General features: G+C 48.1%; 4 protein-coding genes across 11 annotated transcripts; 1 reads left to right on the plus strand and 3 right to left on the minus strand.

Annotated features, from left to right (window-relative positions):
- Nucleotides 1–412: 412 nt before the first annotated feature.
- Nucleotides 413–2,104, minus strand: LOC134107879 (actin-binding LIM protein 1-like). Its single transcript, XM_062559979.1, has 3 exons — nucleotides 2,002–2,104; nucleotides 1,676–1,756; nucleotides 413–1,557 (listed from the first exon to the last, which is right to left on the minus strand). Exons 1-3 carry the CDS (start codon nucleotides 2,041–2,043, stop codon nucleotides 1,444–1,446), a joined length of 237 nt encoding a protein of 78 aa, XP_062415963.1. The 5' UTR covers nucleotides 2,044–2,104; the 3' UTR covers nucleotides 413–1,443.
- A 153-nt stretch (nucleotides 2,105–2,257) lies between these two features.
- On the minus strand, nucleotides 2,258–11,712 carry LOC119212614 (actin-binding LIM protein 1-like). Of its 7 annotated transcripts, none has more exons than XM_062559972.1 (18): nucleotides 10,868–11,712; nucleotides 8,559–8,702; nucleotides 7,249–7,432; nucleotides 7,046–7,155; nucleotides 6,561–6,687; nucleotides 6,370–6,463; nucleotides 6,178–6,265; nucleotides 6,023–6,069; nucleotides 5,875–5,934; nucleotides 5,371–5,448; nucleotides 4,491–4,658; nucleotides 4,120–4,149; nucleotides 3,919–4,045; nucleotides 3,684–3,776; nucleotides 2,844–2,891; nucleotides 2,632–2,696; nucleotides 2,462–2,507; nucleotides 2,258–2,373 (listed from the first exon to the last, which is right to left on the minus strand). In XM_062559972.1, the coding sequence occupies exons 1-18, from the start codon at nucleotides 11,115–11,117 to the stop codon at nucleotides 2,267–2,269; spliced, it is 1,866 nt and encodes a 621-aa protein (XP_062415956.1). In that variant the 5' UTR covers nucleotides 11,118–11,712; the 3' UTR covers nucleotides 2,258–2,266. The 7 variants fall into 7 exon arrangements, with proteins under 7 accessions (XP_062415956.1, XP_062415955.1, XP_062415960.1 ...); XM_062559971.1 differs by having other exon boundaries at nucleotides 3,684–3,773; nucleotides 3,919–4,048; XM_062559976.1 differs by lacking the exon at nucleotides 10,868–11,712 and adding an exon at nucleotides 10,311–10,715 and having other exon boundaries at nucleotides 3,919–4,048.
- Nucleotides 11,713–11,845: 133 nt separating this feature from the next.
- On the minus strand, nucleotides 11,846–15,466 carry mfsd1l (major facilitator superfamily domain containing 1-like). Its single transcript, XM_037463291.2, has 13 exons — nucleotides 15,237–15,466; nucleotides 14,712–14,812; nucleotides 14,464–14,573; nucleotides 14,303–14,358; nucleotides 14,077–14,220; nucleotides 13,836–13,994; nucleotides 13,623–13,738; nucleotides 13,399–13,499; nucleotides 13,193–13,304; nucleotides 12,951–13,088; nucleotides 12,712–12,851; nucleotides 12,514–12,625; nucleotides 11,846–12,426 (listed from the first exon to the last, which is right to left on the minus strand). The coding sequence occupies exons 1-13, from the start codon at nucleotides 15,256–15,258 to the stop codon at nucleotides 12,286–12,288; spliced, it is 1,452 nt and encodes a 483-aa protein (XP_037319188.2). The 5' UTR covers nucleotides 15,259–15,466; the 3' UTR covers nucleotides 11,846–12,285.
- A 567-nt stretch (nucleotides 15,467–16,033) lies between these two features.
- On the plus strand, nucleotides 16,034–18,842 carry LOC119212644 (probable crossover junction endonuclease EME2). 2 transcript variants are annotated; one of them, XM_062559978.1, is made up of 8 exons: nucleotides 16,034–16,637; nucleotides 16,802–16,961; nucleotides 17,118–17,204; nucleotides 17,282–17,406; nucleotides 17,490–17,568; nucleotides 17,655–17,770; nucleotides 17,881–18,070; nucleotides 18,173–18,842. In XM_062559978.1, the coding sequence occupies exons 1-8, from the start codon at nucleotides 16,207–16,209 to the stop codon at nucleotides 18,326–18,328; spliced, it is 1,344 nt and encodes a 447-aa protein (XP_062415962.1). In that variant the 5' UTR covers nucleotides 16,034–16,206; the 3' UTR covers nucleotides 18,329–18,842. The 2 variants fall into 2 exon arrangements, with proteins under 2 accessions (XP_062415962.1, XP_037319220.2); XM_037463323.2 differs by having other exon boundaries at nucleotides 16,035–16,612; nucleotides 16,840–16,961; nucleotides 18,173–18,841.
- The last annotated feature ends 233 nt before the right edge of the window (nucleotides 18,843–19,075 follow it).

The following is a 19,075-nucleotide window of genomic DNA, read 5'->3' on the forward strand; positions in this document are numbered from 1 at the left end:
AAATATTTATGCAATTAAAATGCGATTCATTTCGATTAATTAATTACAAAGCCTCTAATTAATTAGATTAATATTTTTAATCGAGTCCCGGCCCTAAAAAAACATGTCAGAGCAAAACCAAATATGAATCGAGGAGAGGTGGAAGGCGGGCGAGGGAAGATACGGAGCTCAAGTTACTCAAGGTTGTGATGTTAATGAAACGTTGACATGTTTTGCAGGATATTGGCTCACCGCTTGCTGTCTTAGCAAAGCTTTGCTCACGCTAGAATATTTATTTTTGTGATAGCGGTTAAATGTCAAAACCCTTCTGCGCTTTGATCGTCCTCTGGTTGTCCTTTAGTTGTCCTGTAGTTCTCCTTTGCGTCTCTGGATTTTGACAGATAGACAAGATTAAACGCAGATCAACACGGGATGATAGTATTTTTTTATTAATAGTCATTTTCCAAGTTGGTGATCTGAAAACTAAGATTCTTCTGCAAGGTTCAACAAAAAAATACTGTCAAAACCCATGGAGGACAAAATATGACTTAAGTATAAATAAATAAATGTATAAATAAATCAGGAATAAATAAATGCGTAAATAAGTGTGGGGGTATTTATTTATTTATATATGTAGTTACGCATTTATTTATTTATATGTCATTTTTTGTCCTCCATACTTTAGCATGTTTTATTGATTTGGTGGAATAAACATTCTCAATAATGTTCTTTTCACTTTATTGTTGAAATATACCATGTTAAAGTAACAACACCGTCAGTTGTTTCATATCATGTCTCAGAACGACATGTTGATGACAACTTATTATCATTTGAGGTACTCAGACACTGCTCCACACATCCGGTATCATGACGTATTATCCATAATAAGCTCAATAAAGCTTAATAGTCAGGATCTCCAAAGGCTTTCACTTGGGACAAAATCCTTTAAAACTGCTGTCCAACCGTTTCTGACACAAATGAGTGACTTTTTAAACACGGTGACCTCGTTCAAACGCTGCGTTCTGAAGTCAATCATTTCCTAATTTCTAGGAGGCGAGCGAGGAAACACTCACAGACCTCTTTATGCACTGAACTACATGTTGAGACATTAACCACATGTTCTGTATCCAGTTATTTTAGACGTTTCAGAAATATACGTGTTTTAGAAATGGATCTTTTTTCCCTTCAAACGTGTTTTCACTGATCAACAAACACCTTCACCTTTACAGAGTGAAAACAAGCAGTTAAGATTCAACCAATAATATAACAAGTTCCCGTGTTAATATGTGCTGAGGTATTATACATTTCAATCATTATTACAAGTCTTCATGAACTAAACTAAATGTGTCCAGTTTATAGGCAAGAAAATATAAAACTTTTGTGTGAAATGCAAAGAAAAAAAACTCAAGGGGCCAAAAGAACTCGTACTGCATATTAATAATGAAGAAATGCATTGGGTGGCGTTCAGAAAAGATTGGCCCTCTTCTTCATATTGTTACGTTTCCACAGCGGAAGTACGTCAAATTCTTGAAGGCCCATGTTGAAGATCTCAAAGAACGCCTGCGGGGAAAGGTGGCGCTGCAGGGGGAAGCGAGGAGGAAGAAAAGTTCATCTCTGTGTCTGTTTTTGAATAAACACCAAAAGTGACCTCATCAATTTTTTGTCCACGTGCTGCTCTCCTCACGCGTCGCTGTACCTCGAGTCGTGTCCTGTCCACGTCGCTGGGGAGTTTCACCCGTCCTCTGCGGCTCACAGCCAACAGCTCGTACGGGTAGAGCTTAACGAGAAGGGACGAAAAGACAAAGCTCAAGAACGACGTCGCGACCATCGAAGGCCGTGTGCTCAAAACGCAACCGCGAGGTGCAAAAATGCCGCTTTAGTGGGGGGGGTGGGGGGGGCGTGAAAATATGCATCCTTCATAACGGCGCAAACATTCTTAATCTGGGATGCAACCTTCTAAGTGGGCTCATAGGTACAGAGCATTACAAGCATTTGCAGTGAAAATGTACAAACGATACTTGCTTTTGGTTCCGACAAATTAGGCATGGACACTCCTCTGTCCATCCGTGCTAATGCATGTGGACCTCCGCAGGAGAGCTGCAGGACGAAGCAGAAAAACGTGCGTTTGGGAAAAACGCGCGAGGCCACGTTAATCACTCCGGAGCTAAAAAAGAAAACGTTTCACTGCAGGTGTGCGGTTAGGGAGTCAGTTCTGCAAACAGTGCCACGCGTCCATCAGCTGGGGAGAGAGCTGCGAGCGGTTAAATACATACGTCATAAAACAGGCTCATGCAGGGGGGGAGCGAGATGAGGCCGCATCAAACCGAGCGAGGAAAAGAAGCGGGATCAAAGGATTCAAAGGCCACTCAAAGCGCTCCTCACGTACCTTAGACTCTGAAGGAAGGAGCAAAGAACAGGCGACGCTAATTATTAACCCAGTTGATATTACAGTGTCGCGGAGAACAATGTGGAGTGCACCAACCTGTGGATCCGTCGCTGCGGTCGGGCGAGAGGTCAGCTGACCGCGGCTGGACGAGGAGAGGAGAGGTGAACACGTTTGAACCCAAACGCCAAGAATCACAAACATTGGTGGAGTCTGAATGGACTGATTTGTCTTTTAATGTATTTCTGTCCATCAGAAGCTGCCCTTACCGGGTGGAGGCCGCTGCGACCGTATCCGGGCAGGGAGGACGCGTGCGAGGTGCTGAGATGTTCGTCTGCGTGAGAGAGTGAACCCCGTAAGACGGATTAGCTCATCGCCAGGCGAGAGAGGAACGTAAGCTTCTTTTCACAGGCCTTTGCTAATTGTTCTGCAAAACCGACACCACGGGCCATCGGGACAAATGGACTTGACGACGTCGCACCTTGCTGTTTGTAAATCGGAGGCCTCCTGTACATGTTGAAGCCTTGGTCTGCAAATAGAAAAGAACGCAGTGTCAGCAGATAATCATTCCTAAATATCACAGCAAGGAGAGAATAATATGTTTTCATTATTTTCTGCACCATCTCCTTTTTCCATTTTCATATCTTTCAAACATTTGAATTGTTTCCCCTCAGAAAGTAGAACGTGCAGTAAAAATGAATGATGTGTACAATGATTGCAGTTATCTATCAGACCATCAAAATAAAAGGGGAAAAAGGGGGATGTGAGTGGGACCACATGCCACTCATATCTCACCCACACATGAGGAAAAGGCTTCAGAAAAACCACCGCTACAAATAGCGTAGAGCAACGTGTGAGGGAAGCTGAGAGCAGCCACGGGAATTATTATTTATTTAATCACTCAAATCTGCCAATACCCACTTTGATCTATATTTATATGGAGGATTATTATTATTTCCTTTCGGTTTATTAAGTGAGCCGCTCGATTGAGGCGACGGAAACAAGAAACTAAGCCAAAGATATGCAAAAGGGTAAAAGACATCAGTGTATGATCTACACTGAGCGTACACTACAGTGTGCGTTCTTTTCTACAATCCCTAATAGATCAAAGAGTCTTTGACCACTAGAGGGCTCAAAGTCTCAAACCATAAAGTGAATGACGTCCCGTCTGTCATATACAGTATATGCAGTCTGTGGAAGTTCACAACATACAATGGAGGGTTATTAAAAGACGTATACGCGTGCGTGATAGGATGCATGAGTGATCCCAGTGTGGTGGGGGGGGGGGTTAGGGCTGCAGGAGGAGGTGGGAGGTTCTTACCTTTGTCACGGGGGGGAAAGTGGAGACATAAAGGGGAAGCGACGCATGTGTCTTTGTTGCCAGACAATAAAGAGGAAGAAAGCGTCACTCCTGCTTGTTATTCCACCGCGGAGGTGGAGTGAGGAGTTGTGGGGGGGGGGTGGGGGGGGTGAAGGAGATAAGGAGAAGTGGTAAAAAGGGAGCACAGGGAGGTTGGATTGATTGGTTGATTTGACTCCTGTTCAGCTCCTCTTACCGGGCCGGTGGAAGTGCTGAGGGGATCGGGACAGATTGGGGGTGTAGTTGTGGTGACTGTGCGTCCCGTGAGCCTCAGAAGACGCGTGTCTTTTGGATGTTGGTGTGCGACGTTTGACTTCAAAACTCTCCTTGAAAGAAAGCAGACTCAGAAAACAGTGTTGAGTGCACAAAAGTGATTTAGTAAAGTCCATATATTTACCTCGGTGGTTTCGGATTCATTTCCTGGTGACTAAATCAGAACAGAAGGGAAAAAAAATACTTCAAATCCCCAAATTTGTTGGACACGAAAAAAGAAAAACCACCTTATTACACGTGTTTAAAGGGATTTATAATTGGTGGAAATATGCAATAGTTTCAACTTTTAATCTCTCACTGTAGGATCCCAAGATTTTCACATGAAGACAGACGTGAAAAATAGAAAAAAAAGGATTTGATTATACGGGTTTATTCTTAGTAACTTTCCACATGCTAAGCGAAGCAGTAGATGACATTCTCCGAAGTCGCTCCGTTTTAAAGGAATCCACATGTTTTACCCACAAACAGAGCAACAAACAGTGAGCGGCGGGTTACCTGTGCAGGGCCTCGCCGCTCCGGTCCGGCGCCTTTGGTGTCCGAAGGGGAGGAGGAGCTCACGGACTCATAAGACATCATATCAGGATGCTCTATATCAAATATAGCCTTGACTCTGGGAATGGCCGCTAATTCTCGGTAATCAATGATCTCATTATCTACTTTTGCCTGGGACCAGGACAGGGAGGAGGGACACAGAGGGAGAAGACAGTACGGGTTAGGACAGGTCAAAGGTTACCTAAGACAGGACTTTAGGGAGAATTTCAACCACAGCCACACTGGGTCAGAAGATGAGCCGCTAGAATTCAATTTTGCACAAAAGGTGGACGGATTGACGTTCCATCTTGTTTTGATATTTACACGTTGTCTTTTCACGAGTTGTTTTTGGCTCAAATCTTTCCAGATGTTTCTTTGGGTTTAAAGTTCATTCCTCACAACAATCACAATTAGACTACATGGAGGAAATGAGAAGCATTGGAATGTGTTTAGAATCAAATTTGAATCTGAATTGGCAGGGAATTAAAATTGAGCAAAACCAATAAATCAAGATTCTAGATCAATGTGGCTGATTGGAGACAATCGAAAGGCTCATTCAGCCACCATTGAAATGCTTTCTTTTCCTCACAAGATAAAAACTAGTTCCAATCAGTCAAGGTCAAGTTGAAAAGATATGGTGATTGTAAAATTCGTTTAATTTATCTCCACATTGGAAATTCTCCAAAGTTGCTGTTGTTTGTTTTCGTTTTACAAAAATCTAGATTGTGCACGAGAGACACTCAGTCCATGTGGTTCCCCTGCACAAATAAAGGATCCGTTAGATGCAAATCCAGCCGCGCTGGGTTGTTCACCACGGAGGCAGATGTTTCCACCGGAAACTTACACAGATGGTCCGACCGGGACTCCCCGGAGTGCACGAGCCGGGCCTGGAGAAGGAGCTTTCAGATGAGGAGGTCGTGGGCTAGAGAGGGGGGGGGGGGGAGAGGGATGTCTATTAGTCTGAGTCATAGGAGGCTGACTAATATCTAGAGGAGGTACTAGGAATATAAAACAGTTAGTGCCTGAGGTCATGCCGATTATGTTAATTAGTTCATATTGTAAACACCTTTATTGCTCCTTAATAACGATAAGAGCCCGATTTGTGTTAAAATGGTACAACTATCACACAATGGTGGCTGCCAGCGGACGTGATGCGATGCAGCCAAAGGGTGCATCGATGTGTTAACGTTAATGTATTAATACATGACCGAAGGATCACAGCGTTTACAGGTGCCCTCCAAAATAAAAGTCCTTCAAACAAAGATTCAAGGATTCAAGTCCCTTCAATCTGCACGTGAGTTTCAGATTAATCATCCGTGCAGACGGCGCGCCCGCTTTCAATATTAACCTTGCGTTTACGATGCGGGGAAAAGAAGCCGAGGCCCGGTGTTGTTTTCGCTCCGTCGCCCTGAGGAGGAGGAGAACGGGTCGAAACCACGTGGCGGTTACGCGGACGGCGTCGCGCCGCGGTAGAAGTTAGTTTCACAAAGACTCACCACGAAGGCGTCCTCCGCCCTGCAGTCCGGGTGCCACACCGTCGACCCTGCGGGAGGCAGCGGCGTTTTAACGCAAACGGGGGAACGAAAAGAGTGGCACTGTGTGTCCTTTTTTTTTATTTTTTGAAATGGCGAGCCATCGGCCTCACGCTGACCTTGCACATACATGTCTTCGCCCTCCGTGAACATTTTGTCACATCGGCTGCATCTTGCGCAGCCGGGGTGATAGTTTTTCTCCCCCGCCTGCAGCGGAAGAGGAGACAGAGTTTGACCTTTGAAACCAACTAGGTCACCAAAATGGCTTTTTAAGAGCAGCGTGCTCTTAACTATAAGTAAAGATTTCTGACCTCGAGGACTTTTCCAGTTATAAACTTCTGACACGCTTCACATTGGACCCCAAATTGAATCTGGTAGTCCCTCTCGCAGTATGGAAAGCCATCCCTGGAAAGATTAAAACAGACAGTGTGAGGGGCCAACGTCGTTTCTGATGTTTCCGGATGAATACAAACAAACAGAGAGAAGGAACGAGGTGTTTTACTTGCTGATGTACTCTCCGCTCAGCATCCTCCTGCAGGCCTTACACTTGAAGCAGCCGAGGTGCCACTGGCCGCCGAGCGCCGACAGGGCCTGGCCGTTCTTGATGTCTCTCCCGCAGCCGGAGCAGTCTAAGAACACACACACACACACACACACACATGCGCGCACACGTGTCCAATAACATTCAACATCCCGGCGGGTCTTTGGTTCACATTCTCGCTTTAATTAAGCCCCTTTCTGCGCTACAATACCCTCCTAATCCCGAGGCTTTATGAGTCTGAGGCCTCTATTGATCCCGGTCCTATCTGCAGTTGTCTGTTGGATGAGGCCCCCGCTGAGATGGAGACGGGTCATCGGCCCGCCAGGAACCCCCCCAAAGGGGAAGATTTTAGAGGCACCATCCACGGCCTGACGACGTCAGCGTGGGATCACAGAGCGCTTCGATGCTGAGGCTGCATCAGGGAATCGTTTTTGATGGGAACTTACCGCCGGACCAGCTGACGCCGTTGCGAGGGGGGGGCAGGGGTGGGACGCAGCGCTGACAGAGGCAGTCCTTCCCGCTGAAGGTCACGCAATCCCCTGCAGGAAAAGGCTCCCTGAGGACAAAGGAAGAGACGATTGTTTTACTTACTTCTTCCCCCCCCCCCCCCCCCCCCTCCCCACCCCCCCACCCTCCACACGCTATTTACTTGCAGACGGAGCACACAAAGCAGGCCGGGTGGTAGGTCTTCCCCAGGACCGTGACCACGGCCCCCTCCACAAAGTCCCCACAGCTGCTGCAGAGCGTCCCGTGGAGCCTCTGGAAGTCCAGCGGGCAAAGGTAGTCCCCGTTCTTCAGGAAGAAGCCGCTGTGAGCCAGGTCGCAGCCGCACACTGCACGCACACACACACACACACAGAAAACATCACACACACACACACACACACAGAAAGCATCACACACACACACAGAAAGCATCACACACACACACACAGAAAGCATCACAGCTGGCATAATGCATTGTTCTTTAATTAAACCTGTTTGTCATAACTTCACGAATTTACTTTCATTTGCGATGGATTACTGGATGAATTTAACTTCCTGTGTCTTTCGGTGAATCAATAATCGTCATTAATTATTCATTTGACACAATAAAAGCCACAAGGTTTTTTTTTTCTTCTCCTCCATCAACATGTGTATTAGTTTGCAAACATCATGTTGGGGGTTCTTTTACTCTTGTTTTTGAAGCATTTTCAGCTTCTCATATGATGCATTCTATGCATTAAATGAGATCAGATCACATTCCTTTCATCGGGAACATGCGGCGTTTTCGTACATTTGTGGGCGAGGTACTCGCAGGAGGACGCAGCTCGTTCAGTCACCTGATATCACACGTTGTCTCTCTGAGCCTCGACGGAATGCAAAGGACAAACGGCGAGGACGCCGAGGACGGATCGGTGGCGCTCTATTCCCGTCCGAGTGCGACACCCTCTCGGGCATACACGGGGGGTTATTTTTAGAAAACGCTCATTTTAAGTCAATAATAATGATTATAGAACGCGCCAGCAGAAATTCCTCAGGGATCAATTAAAGAAACGACACACAAATTCAATTAAAATGACATACTTCATTTTTCACTGTGCCAGTTGTTGAATTTAATATTTTTTTTGGGGGGGGGGGGGGGGGACGTCAGTAAAAGTCCACACACAGCACTCTCAGTTCCAGGTCGTCCCACCGTTAAAACACTGCAGGCCCCTGTCCTCTGAGAGTCCCTTTGTCTCTGCTGCCCGCTCCGATTAGCGGGGACAATGAGGGACATTTTCCACCAAACAAAGTGAAAGACCGTCTCACAACAGCCGGTTCCGAGAGAGCAGAATATTTTGCAATGAATTGAATCCGACTGACTGAACGAGCAGCAAATTCCTCTCAGTTTAAAACCAAACCCTCCTCCCCCCCCCCCCCTCCCAAAAAAAAGGCTCCTCCTCGGTAGGACGGACGTCCTCGGGCGCCGCCACTCACCTCTGCAGGTGAAGCACTTTATGTGGAAGTGGCTGTTCTGCACCCGCAGCACCTGACCCCTGCACGGGTCCCCGCATCGGAAGCAGGGGATGACGCGCCTCCCGCCGGGGGAACACGGCTGGGAGCCGTCCAGGTCACGCGGCCCTGCAGCACAGGGACGAGGACGCCGATCAGCCAATCAGCTGCAAGGCTTTATTCTGCCTTTCAGCACACGAAGCCTCTCAAGGCCGAGCGTTGGATGCTAGAATCTTGGTGCCTCTTTCTCGTGAAACTCTCTTTTCATTAGGCATTGATGATACAACAGGCATGAAGCAGCGTGTATGCTTTTATGTTAATGCACCGTCGGTTCTATCAGCAGAAGTTAAAATGCAAAGCAGCCCACTCGCTAGTCGCATTGTAGGCTACAAGTATAAGTCATTCAAATATACTAGAATACCTAAAGTGCTCATTATAGTGAATGTACTTTGTTGCGTTCCATCACTGGTCTCTAAGCGTGTTAGCTGCTCTTCCCCAAGGCTGTTAAACATGGACCACGGATACTTAACACGCTAAACTTAGCACACGCAGCGATACGTTTGTTCCTTCTACTTCGGCCTCTTCCGTGTTTTAAACTCCCCGCAATCTAATCCCAGCCCACTCCACAGGTCTTCAATGTGATTAGCAGAGAGGGAGAGAGGGGAAAGAATGTCGTGCAGACACACAAATAGATAAGCGTGTGTGTGTGTGTGTGTGTGCGCGTGTGTGTGCGTTTTGATTCCTCCGCACTCAAGAGCAGGAGGTTGGAATGTTTTCCCGAAAGTTTCCCGACTCGGCCTCGTGAATACGGAGACAATTGAGTCAAGCACATTGGTATGTGGCCCCGGGGTCCGCCCCCGCGACAGGAGAGATTAGTTTCCATGGTAACAAGCATGAAGCGACAAACTAGATTAAGGGACCCATGCCTCCAGAAAAGGGTTCATATAAAGCTCCCTGTGAATGTGGCCTGCACGTTGCGTGGCGCTGAGGGGATGGAGGACCATCAGAACCAACCAGCCTTTGTCCCAGAAGGCCTCAGGTATTTGTTAATGGGATGCACAAAAACACAACGACGTCACGTAAAAAAAAACTCCTTTTACTCCTTTTGAGGTTTGGTTTTGTTGAGATGATGGAGCGGTACGTATTTGTGTGGTGAAACAACGACGTGTACTTTCAGGGCTCCTTCCTGATCCCTCAGATGGTGTCAAGTATTAACAAACGGTCGATTTAGAAAGAGAGCGAACCAGAGACAGACAGCTAATCGTTGTGTGCGTAAGGAATGAGTATCTATTTAAATGTACATGTAAATATACCCCTAGGACTTAAGTATTATCCATAACATGACGTCACCTTTGAAAAATTCGCTCAAACTACTATTTGTGTGTTCATAATTCTGAGTTATTGTTGTGGTGCCGGTCTTTAACCCTTTGACAGCTGGCCTTGCACTCTCCCTTACTTGGCAGCCATCGTTTATTTTGTGTGTAGAGAATAACACGATGTTAAATGAGAATAAATAACAAGAAGAAGCAAAGCGCTACCTGACGGCGTCACAATGGGTTTTGACCTTTAAATCAATCAAATGACAGCGTCGCAAGTGCAAACAACTCCTGAGCTCTTGAAAGTAAACAAGTAGCACACACACACACACACACACACACACCGTGTCGTCCAATAACCCACACACACAATCCCACGCACACAGAAACACACACACACACACACACACACAACGTCTACCTTCCTCCTTCATGACGTGTCGGCTCATCTGCTCACTGGATCCCACTGAGGAGAGGAGCTCCGTGGGCTGCTGCTTCAGGGGAAAGAGGGTGGTCCTAAATACACACACCGGGAGCGTGTGTGTGTGTGTGGTGTGTGTGTGTGCGCGGTCTGTGGGAGTGGCAACGTGCTCCTGAACCTGCACCTCATGATGGGACTGTTGGCTCAGCACAGATCGTTAAATGATGGACATTCAGTGTTTAGTCTCCTCACATTCACGCCGCTGTAAAGCCTGCAGAGGTCATTAAACCTGAAGAACGAGGCACAATAGTCACAATCAGTGTGACGAAAAGTCGGCCCAGCTGTTAAATCAGTCACAGCCTCACAGATCGATGTAATCAAGAATGACAGAAGACAGAAAATGTTCAATCTAATCCACATTCAGCCTCCCCCCCCCCCCCCCCCCCCGACAGAAATAAATAAACAAACGGGATTCATGTGTTACATGAGCTAAAGAAGTTATCTCCTGTTATTAAAATACCCTCCACACCCACACACGCATCTCGACCCCTCCACACCTGCCATCTCCGGAGGAACGCCGTCCAACTTCTCGCACAGGACGTAGTCGTCGGGGTTGATGAAGGGCAGCTGCTCCATCATGGACTGCTTCGGGATGAGGTAGAGGATCTCGGCGATTTCCCCGTCCTCGATGATGGACATGCGCCTGACCGAGTTCTTCCTCTTGACCCGGTCCAGGACCACCATTTCGTTGCTGTTGCCGGAGCCGCAGATCCTGCCCAGGGTGCTGAGGTTGAGCAGGCCCGACATGCCGGAGCACTCGAGGCTTCGGGCCGCACGGTTCAGGCTGCAGACGGACGCCAGGCTGAGACACCACAAAGCGGACCTGGAGGTGTCGGGGGAGCGGGGGGGGCGGGGGTCAGGCCGCCCTCCTGAGGCCGACTGACTGACTGACTGAAACTCCTACCGCACGCCCCTTAAGAAGATTAGGTGAGGTATATTTTTAGGGTTGATCTGGGTGGTAAACAGAGGTAACCTGCTCGCTTCCTTTCCAGCTCGTCAGCACACGGGACGCATCGCTCTGCTGATCCGCTTAAGGAGATTACGAGCTCTATTGTATCATCCAGTTATGCATGCGGCAATCTTTAGATTTCATTTAATGCCCGTCTGATCTTTTGGATTACGACTGAATACAATGACGGACACAAAGTACTTGAAATAGAGCAACCTTTGATGACCCTCGTGCTCCAAATAATGTACATGGGATTGCTTTCATTTCTCTCTGCTTTAATCTGCTTAATGCCATTTACTTAAAAATGAATGTATTTATTATATCACATCATCAATATATAAATATATATATGAACTTTTATTTTTAGATGTAGGAGGTAAAAAATATTTAAATATTGCCTATATAAACCTTTTACTGATGCAAGCACACGTATTCACCCGTAGGAATGGACTAATAAGGAGTGGTCCTTTCTGCTGCTTTTTACTTAGCTGGAGCTTGTGTTCTATTTTCATAAAATAAAGAAAGATAGCAATCAAAAGAGTGTTTAATTACTTAAAGGTCACAGCAAGGATATTTGGTATATACCCAAAGCCATTAGGACAAACATCTGTTATTACTGCAGGAGCATCGGCCGTATCCAAATGTGCAAAGAGCCCCACCTGCTGGCTGCAGTGTGCTACACACGCTGCGGAAGTCCCTTCTTCAAGTACATTATGAAACATCCAACAATAAAACAAACAGGAGGTTCAAATGTTTCACTGTTTCAGTATGAAATCACTTTTTAAAAAGCAACACACACACACAAATTCCACATTTTATACGGATGATTGGATGATTAAACTGCAGTGGACGCCGCGGACGCCGGATGTTGAGCTTCAGTGAGATTCCACTTCAACTGTTACACATGAAATGCATTCATAAAAAGAGAAATATCTGAACTCAATTAAAAAAATGTGTAAAAACAACTTAGGAGTTGATGGAAGGAGATCTGGGCGCCCGGTCCTCCTCATCCCGATGGTGCTCTTCCTCTCCCGGGTGGAGCGGCTCTCTGTCCGAGTCCCCCTCCGCCGGGCCCGACCTCTTGGTCGTCTTGTTCAGGAGGCCGCCCTGCAGAAGACCAGAAGGTCACCTAAACACACTGCAGCCAGCTGACGGTGGACACGCGTGTAGAGCCGGTGGGGGGGGGGGTCTGACCTGTCGGTGGTCAACAATGTTGAGCAGCATTGAGGTGACGATGCAGCTGATGGTGTTGGCCAACATGAAGACCATCATCCTTTGCCAACGCCACAACGGGATCTTGGTTTCGCTGGCCCGGGAAAAAGGAGGAACAAGTGAAAGGTGAGTGAAGATCCAACATTCAGCCTCCTATGCTTCTCTGAAGCGTCCCCTCACCTAGACTTGGTGCCCAGGATCTGCCCGACGACAAGGTTCGACAACCCGATTCCCACCATCTGGATGGAGGTGGCGAGGCCCATGGCGGTTCCCAGAGTCGCCTGAGGCACCACGAGGGGAATGGACGGCCACATGCTGGCCTGGCAGACAGCACACAGAAATTAATTAAGATAGAACACCGACGCGTTTCACCCCTTTCACTTCCCCAAGGCTTCCAGTAGCGAAAGGCATCAACTCACAGCAGCAAAGGAGTAGGTAATTCCGAGCCAGATGGTGGACACGAGAGGAGCCACAAAGGTGAAGGCCAGCAGTCCGAACACCGGCAGCGTGAGGAGGGCACATGCCAGTGCGAACACGCCCCGCAGCCCAACATAATCCTGGAGAAAAAAAGAAGAAAAAAAAAACCACGAGAGAGGCGGACGTCTTACACCAACACACCTCCACAATGCCGACCTTTGTGCCGTAGGTCACGGGTGCTCACAATGAGAATGCCCACGCAGGCCGACAGGACCAGGGAGCTGTCGTATACCGCGCCGGCGACGTATGCCGCCTCCTTCTGGCTGTAGCCGTCGTATTTATCCTGAATGAACTTACTGGACGGGAAGAAAAAAGAAGAAGAAGACGGGCAGTATGTGAGAAACATACGATCAGGCGTTGATGAGCTGCGCTGTGTGCAGGTAGGTCTACCTGGCATCAGCAATGAAGGGGAAGATGCCGTTGTAGAAGAACATGATGGTGAGAACCAGCAGCCAGTATCTTAGCGGCAGGAGCTTCACATCCTGAATCCTCTACACACACACACACACACACACAAATGATGATGTACATGTTCCATCCGCACCATGCTTGCACTTAATAAACAGGTTATATATATATATATATATATTTTTTTTTAAAGGTACAGTTCGTACCACTTTGCGGGACTCTTCTCGCATGGCGCCATCCAGACCCAGCTGCCTCATGCCGATCTTGTCCAGCGCACTGACGAGAACGGCAGACACAAAGCCCAGCACGCACAGCATGGCACCTGGTACGGATGGCGTAGGAACACCCTTAGTTCGACCTCGTTGCTCCTGTGCATTCATGCCACGACCCTTTTTTTTTTTCTCCCTCAAACGACCTACCGCCCCAGAGCGTCCACTGCATGCCGTACTTTTCTTCAAACCTCTGGGTGAGGAAGAAGTTCAGGACCGAGCCCAGGCGGGAGAAAGCCAGCGTCAGGCCGAAAGCCAGGGCCAGCTCCTTCCCTTTGAACCAGAAGGCCGTGATGCGGTTCTGAACGACTAATGTAGAGAAGAGCGGTTAGCGAGACTTTGGGACGACATGGGGGGGGAGTGGGGGGGGAGGGGGGTGGGGGGGCCTCACTGGTCAGAGATCCGTTGCCCGAGCCGAACAGCAGTCGCCCCGTGAGCATCAGCGGCAGCAGGTAGGGGGTTCCTCTGAAGTGGGAACCCAGAGCGAACAGCGACGAGCCCAGGACGCACAGAAAGGAGAACAGGAACACGCCGACTGCAGAGGGAGGACAAAAGGTCGAGCCGTGTCGATCATGCGTTGCACCCAATCGGCCCCCGGGAAAAGGTTGTGGACTTACAGCGGTTTCCCAACTTGTCGATCAGGAATCCCGCCATGATGACCACCACCGCATTCCTGTTGATAAGAGAACAGAGCAACTTCAGCCGCGTGCTGATTAGCCGCCGTCCGTGCGTCCGTGCGTCCGTGCATCCATACGTCCGCGCGTGCGTGAGCACTCACGTCCAAGCGTAGATGGCGTAAAGGAGGTTGTACTGCTCGGGGTTCATCCCCAGTCCCGGCACGCAGTCCACCGTGCCGTTGATTACCGTCGCATTGGAGCACGTCAGGTTCTGCAAAGCGAAGGGAGGCCAGGGATTCGGGTTATGGTCTAAATAGCCACAAAATGATGACACAGACGTACTTAAAAGTGCAATAACTTGATTCTGGCATCTGGTATCTTTAAGGTGTTTTTTTTTTAAGTTACTTACCCCCTGGAACTGATCCTGCAACACGCTGGGGATGTCGAAGCAGAAATAAGAGCCGAATGTCAGCAGGCAGTTGAAGAACAGCACCACAAAGCGGTAATAAACTGTGGGGAACAACACAACAGGATTTGTATTGAGTAATGTTCATTGGACAGCCGGACTTCACTGTAAAGGAGAAGATGCAACATTCTCATCTCTTTTTAAAATGTAAACTTAAATCCGTTTAGTTGAGTGTAAATCATCTCATTCTGACCTGAAACTTTTAAGGGCTGGAGATGCATTTTCTATTCATTTCATTGGGCAAAAACAAAAAAAAACAGCTGTTTGTGACAAAGAAGTGCTGAATTAATTCACGAGAAAGCGCAGCTCGTTTCTGCAGGGATTGTGGAGACGTTGCATTGGGTCACATGACCAACACTCGGGCCCTTCGGGAGCCCATTTTTTGGCGGCGGCGGGGGGGGGGCTACAAAAGAAGGCTTCGAGGGCAGCCGCAGTCCCTGCAGACCCTCCGCGGACCCCGGTACGTACCTTTCTCCGCCGGTTGCGCCATGGTGGACAAAAGACGGGGACAGACAGGACGGCGGCTGCAGAGAGGACACGTCTTCCCGATCGGAGTTGTTTACATGGTCAGCAGGTCCGCTCAGCGCAGATCTCACAGCGATGTGGATGGACATCGTGAGGCGGGACGACGCAGCGGGATGTTTGGAAATCCAATCACGCAGCCATGCTTTTTTTTCTCTTTTTTTTTTTTTTTACCCAAGAAAACTTTATTGGGGAAAACAACACATACTGTATTTTCTATACAAAACATTCAAGAGCAAATACAAGTTAAATATTAAAATGAATGTGCTGTTAAATGTCTTGACGAAATCATATCAATCACATCATTGTTTTTCAATAAATAAAAGACCCAACCCCTCAATCTTGCCATTCACGTAAAATGTAATTCGTCAAGCTGTTGGGTTTTGTAATAGTCAAAATGTGTTAAAACATAGCTTTAAATTACCTTATCAGATTTACATTGTATGTGTTTTTTATCATTACTTTGGTTGCAACCTCCTTTTAAGTAAATTCCAATTTAACAAAGATCAATACATTTTTATAGGTTTTTCAAAACATATGCATGGAATTGAGAGTAGAATATAGTATTGACAGGTTTGTGTGCATGAGAACGTCTTTGAACCATGAAATGAACCCTTTCCCTTCGAACCAAAGGTATTACCCATAAATCATTGCGACGTGACGTTAAAACCTGGACATCAAGAGGACGGCACATGTGTGGGCATATTTAATTTACAAAATAACGTATAGTGTATAATAATGTATAGTGATATAATGTATAGTGATTTGGCCCGTCCCTGCTGATGACGCAACCAGGAAGCGCTCATGATCTTTTGTCCTTCGACGGACACCGTCGAGTCACGATGTAAACATCGCTGCTGCGGTGGCGTTTAAAGGTATTTTTGAGGTCATCGATCATGGTCTGAACGTGTGTGACATGTCCGGAGTCAAGGCGTGGGAGATATCCGACTCCGAGGACAGCGAAGCGGAGACCAAACCAGACTCGAACCGCGACGACAGCAGTCAAACAGCGACGCCCCGCGGCCGCGGAGCCCCCCCGTCGGGCGCGGCGTGCGGTCACGCGTCCGCCTTGCGGCCCCCCGCACCGGATCCGCGAGGCACACCGAGCCCCGCTAGAAAACGCCGCTCCAAGGAGGAGGCGGAGGCCGACCGACGTGCGGCCGCCGAGAGGAAGGAGGCGAGGGAGAGGCAGAAGGAAACGAGAGCCCAAGAGAAGGAGGAGAGGAGACGAGAGCAGCGCGCGAGGAAAGAGGCCGCGGAGAACGTGAGGCGTCTCCGGCCCGAGAACCTCCTCAGGTGTCTTCAGGTCGGCGTGGATCCAGGTACCGCGTGCTGCCTTCAGGTGCAGTCGGAATTGTCCGCCGCCACCAACGAGATAGGGACACCCTTTCAACTTAACTTTTTTATTTTTAATTGATTCCACTAAATGCACTTACAAGCGGAACCACGCTAAGTTTACAGAGAACAAACTTCCAGGAGAGATGCTTCATGCACGAGTTTGTTGACTCGAGAACTTTTGTGTGTGCTTGTTTTTTTTCTTCTTTTCCAGCTCTTCTGCAACACGGAGGCTCGGACATCCTGCTGGACACCCTGGCTGCCTTTGAGTGGCGGTTCACCATCGAGAGCCAGCAGCTTCCACACAGCATCACCTGGACCAGAGATTCGCCTCAGGTGGGCACCTCGCACTCCTTTTGCAGAAATATTACATGGATTCCACTTCTTGTGACATTCCGGCTTCTTTTGCGCTCATTATTATTTTGCATTCATACTTACCGACTTATTCTTTCGTTCTCCTGCAGCGTCATTACTGTTGTTTGTCTTTTGCAGGGCACAGATGGCTCGGTGGAAGAGGAGCAGGTGGCCCTGGTGCTGGTTCTGAATGACTTTGTGGACATGGTGATCTCTGTGAAGAAAGTAAGCGTGCTTTTGAAGGCGTGATGCTTTCAGCTTTGGAGGCCAGCCTACGTGACGGCCCTGCTCTGTCACTGCAGATGCTCGACAGCGGGGGGGAGGAGACGGGAACGGGGTCTTTCCTCAGTCCAGTGTTGGAGTATCTCAATCGGGACGACAAGAAGCTGGTCACTGTCTTAGTGACGCACTCTCCGGCTGATTACAGGTCAGCGTGATGCCGTCTTATTCATGAACTTTACCAGCTTACAACACACTCTGATCCGACGTGTTGCTTTTGCTTACCAACAGGACCGGTGCGTGTGGCGGTTATCTACTAGATGAGACGCTACGATCCAAATCGGGGATGGAGAACCTGGAAGTGGAGGAGGTCAGGCCACTTTGAATCTGTGGACGTGTGCGCACACGAGTTCCTGCACACTTGAGCCGCTCAACTCGTCTCCCATTCCTCCCCAGGTTCTCGTGTACCTACAGCTCTGCAAGAACATCAGTCTGGTCTTCCTGGACGGCTGGCAGGAGGTCACCAACCACGTGTGCGCCGTCACCAAGGCCCTGTCGAAGCGCCCCTTCAAGTACGAAGCCGCTCCAGCCCTTTTTTTTAATTTATTTTTTTATCTCGCATTAACCGACGAGGAAAGCTGATTGACCCATAGTCCCCCTTGGTCCTTCCGTGCCTCTCCAGACTGCTGACGGAGCGAGCGGAGCTGCCCTTCTGCGTGGACGGCGCCTGGGCCGGCGGGGCTCGGGTGGAGAGGGACGGCTCCGGGCTGATCCAGGTCTGGAGCAGGCAGATCCAGCAGCTGAACCGAGTCAGCCCCGCTGTGGCCTCCACCGTGACCGCCGCCTACCGGTCCCCTCAGCTGCTGATGCAGGTAACCCCCGACCCCCCTCCCAACCCACCCCACTATGTTTATCCTTTCAGGGCGAATCAAAAACATTCTGTCTCCAATGTTGTTGTGTTTTTTTTTTTTTAGGCATACCAGAGCGTGGAGTCCGAGGAGGACAGAAAGGGGCTGCTGGCCGGCCTCCTGGTGAAAAGTGGAGGAAAAGAGAGACGAGTGGGACCGGAGATATCGGCTAGAGTTTACCACTGCTTCACTGCCCAAAACCCCCAGCTGGTGCTGGACTGATCCGTCCACTCGAGAAGCAGATGGACGGATTAATCTGGTCTCTGATGACACTTTGTCACCCACTTGGCTGCCGATGTGTAGATGTTGAAAAGCTAAAATAATGCCGGAGGTATAATGCTCTTCTTCCAGTATTTATACTCATCTGAACTTCAACAGAATTGAGGAATAGAACGTTTTGTAAAATAATAAATGATATACTGTAGAATACCTTGAAACAATATGGAGTTTGTGGAAGAAATGCAAGATGCATTGTTAGAGGAACCATGGTGTGTGTGTGTGTGTTTGGTTTACCTGTGAAATAGCCTCTAAAATAAGATGCAGCAGGAAATTTGTTTTTTTATTTTACAGAGTTTCAAGCGTAAGAAAGTTAATAAATAAACTGTAATTTTAAAAAAAATCTGGAAAAGTGTTGACTACAAAACACATTTAAGAAATGTAATTTCCATATTATCAAAAAAGCAACTCCTTTTCTCCCAGGAGTCCATACTGGAGATAAAAAACACAAGAGATCTATTGTGTTTTTATTAGGGCCGGGACTCGATTAAAAATATTAATCTAATTAATTAGAGGCTTTGTAATTAATTAATCAAAATTAATCGCATTTTAATTGCATAAATATTTGACCTGAGAACAGTGAGAGCATCAACAGGTGTGTGGTGGAACAGTGCAGGGAGATAGCAGGAAGGCTGAAGTGTGGAGGATCCTCAGTTCAAACCTGCTCTCTCAGAAGGAGGGTTTGGTTGCAGT

This window comes from Pungitius pungitius, chromosome 21 (assembly GCF_949316345.1).
Source record: "Pungitius pungitius chromosome 21, fPunPun2.1, whole genome shotgun sequence".
Classification (NCBI taxonomy): Eukaryota; Metazoa; Chordata; class Actinopteri; order Perciformes; family Gasterosteidae; genus Pungitius; species Pungitius pungitius.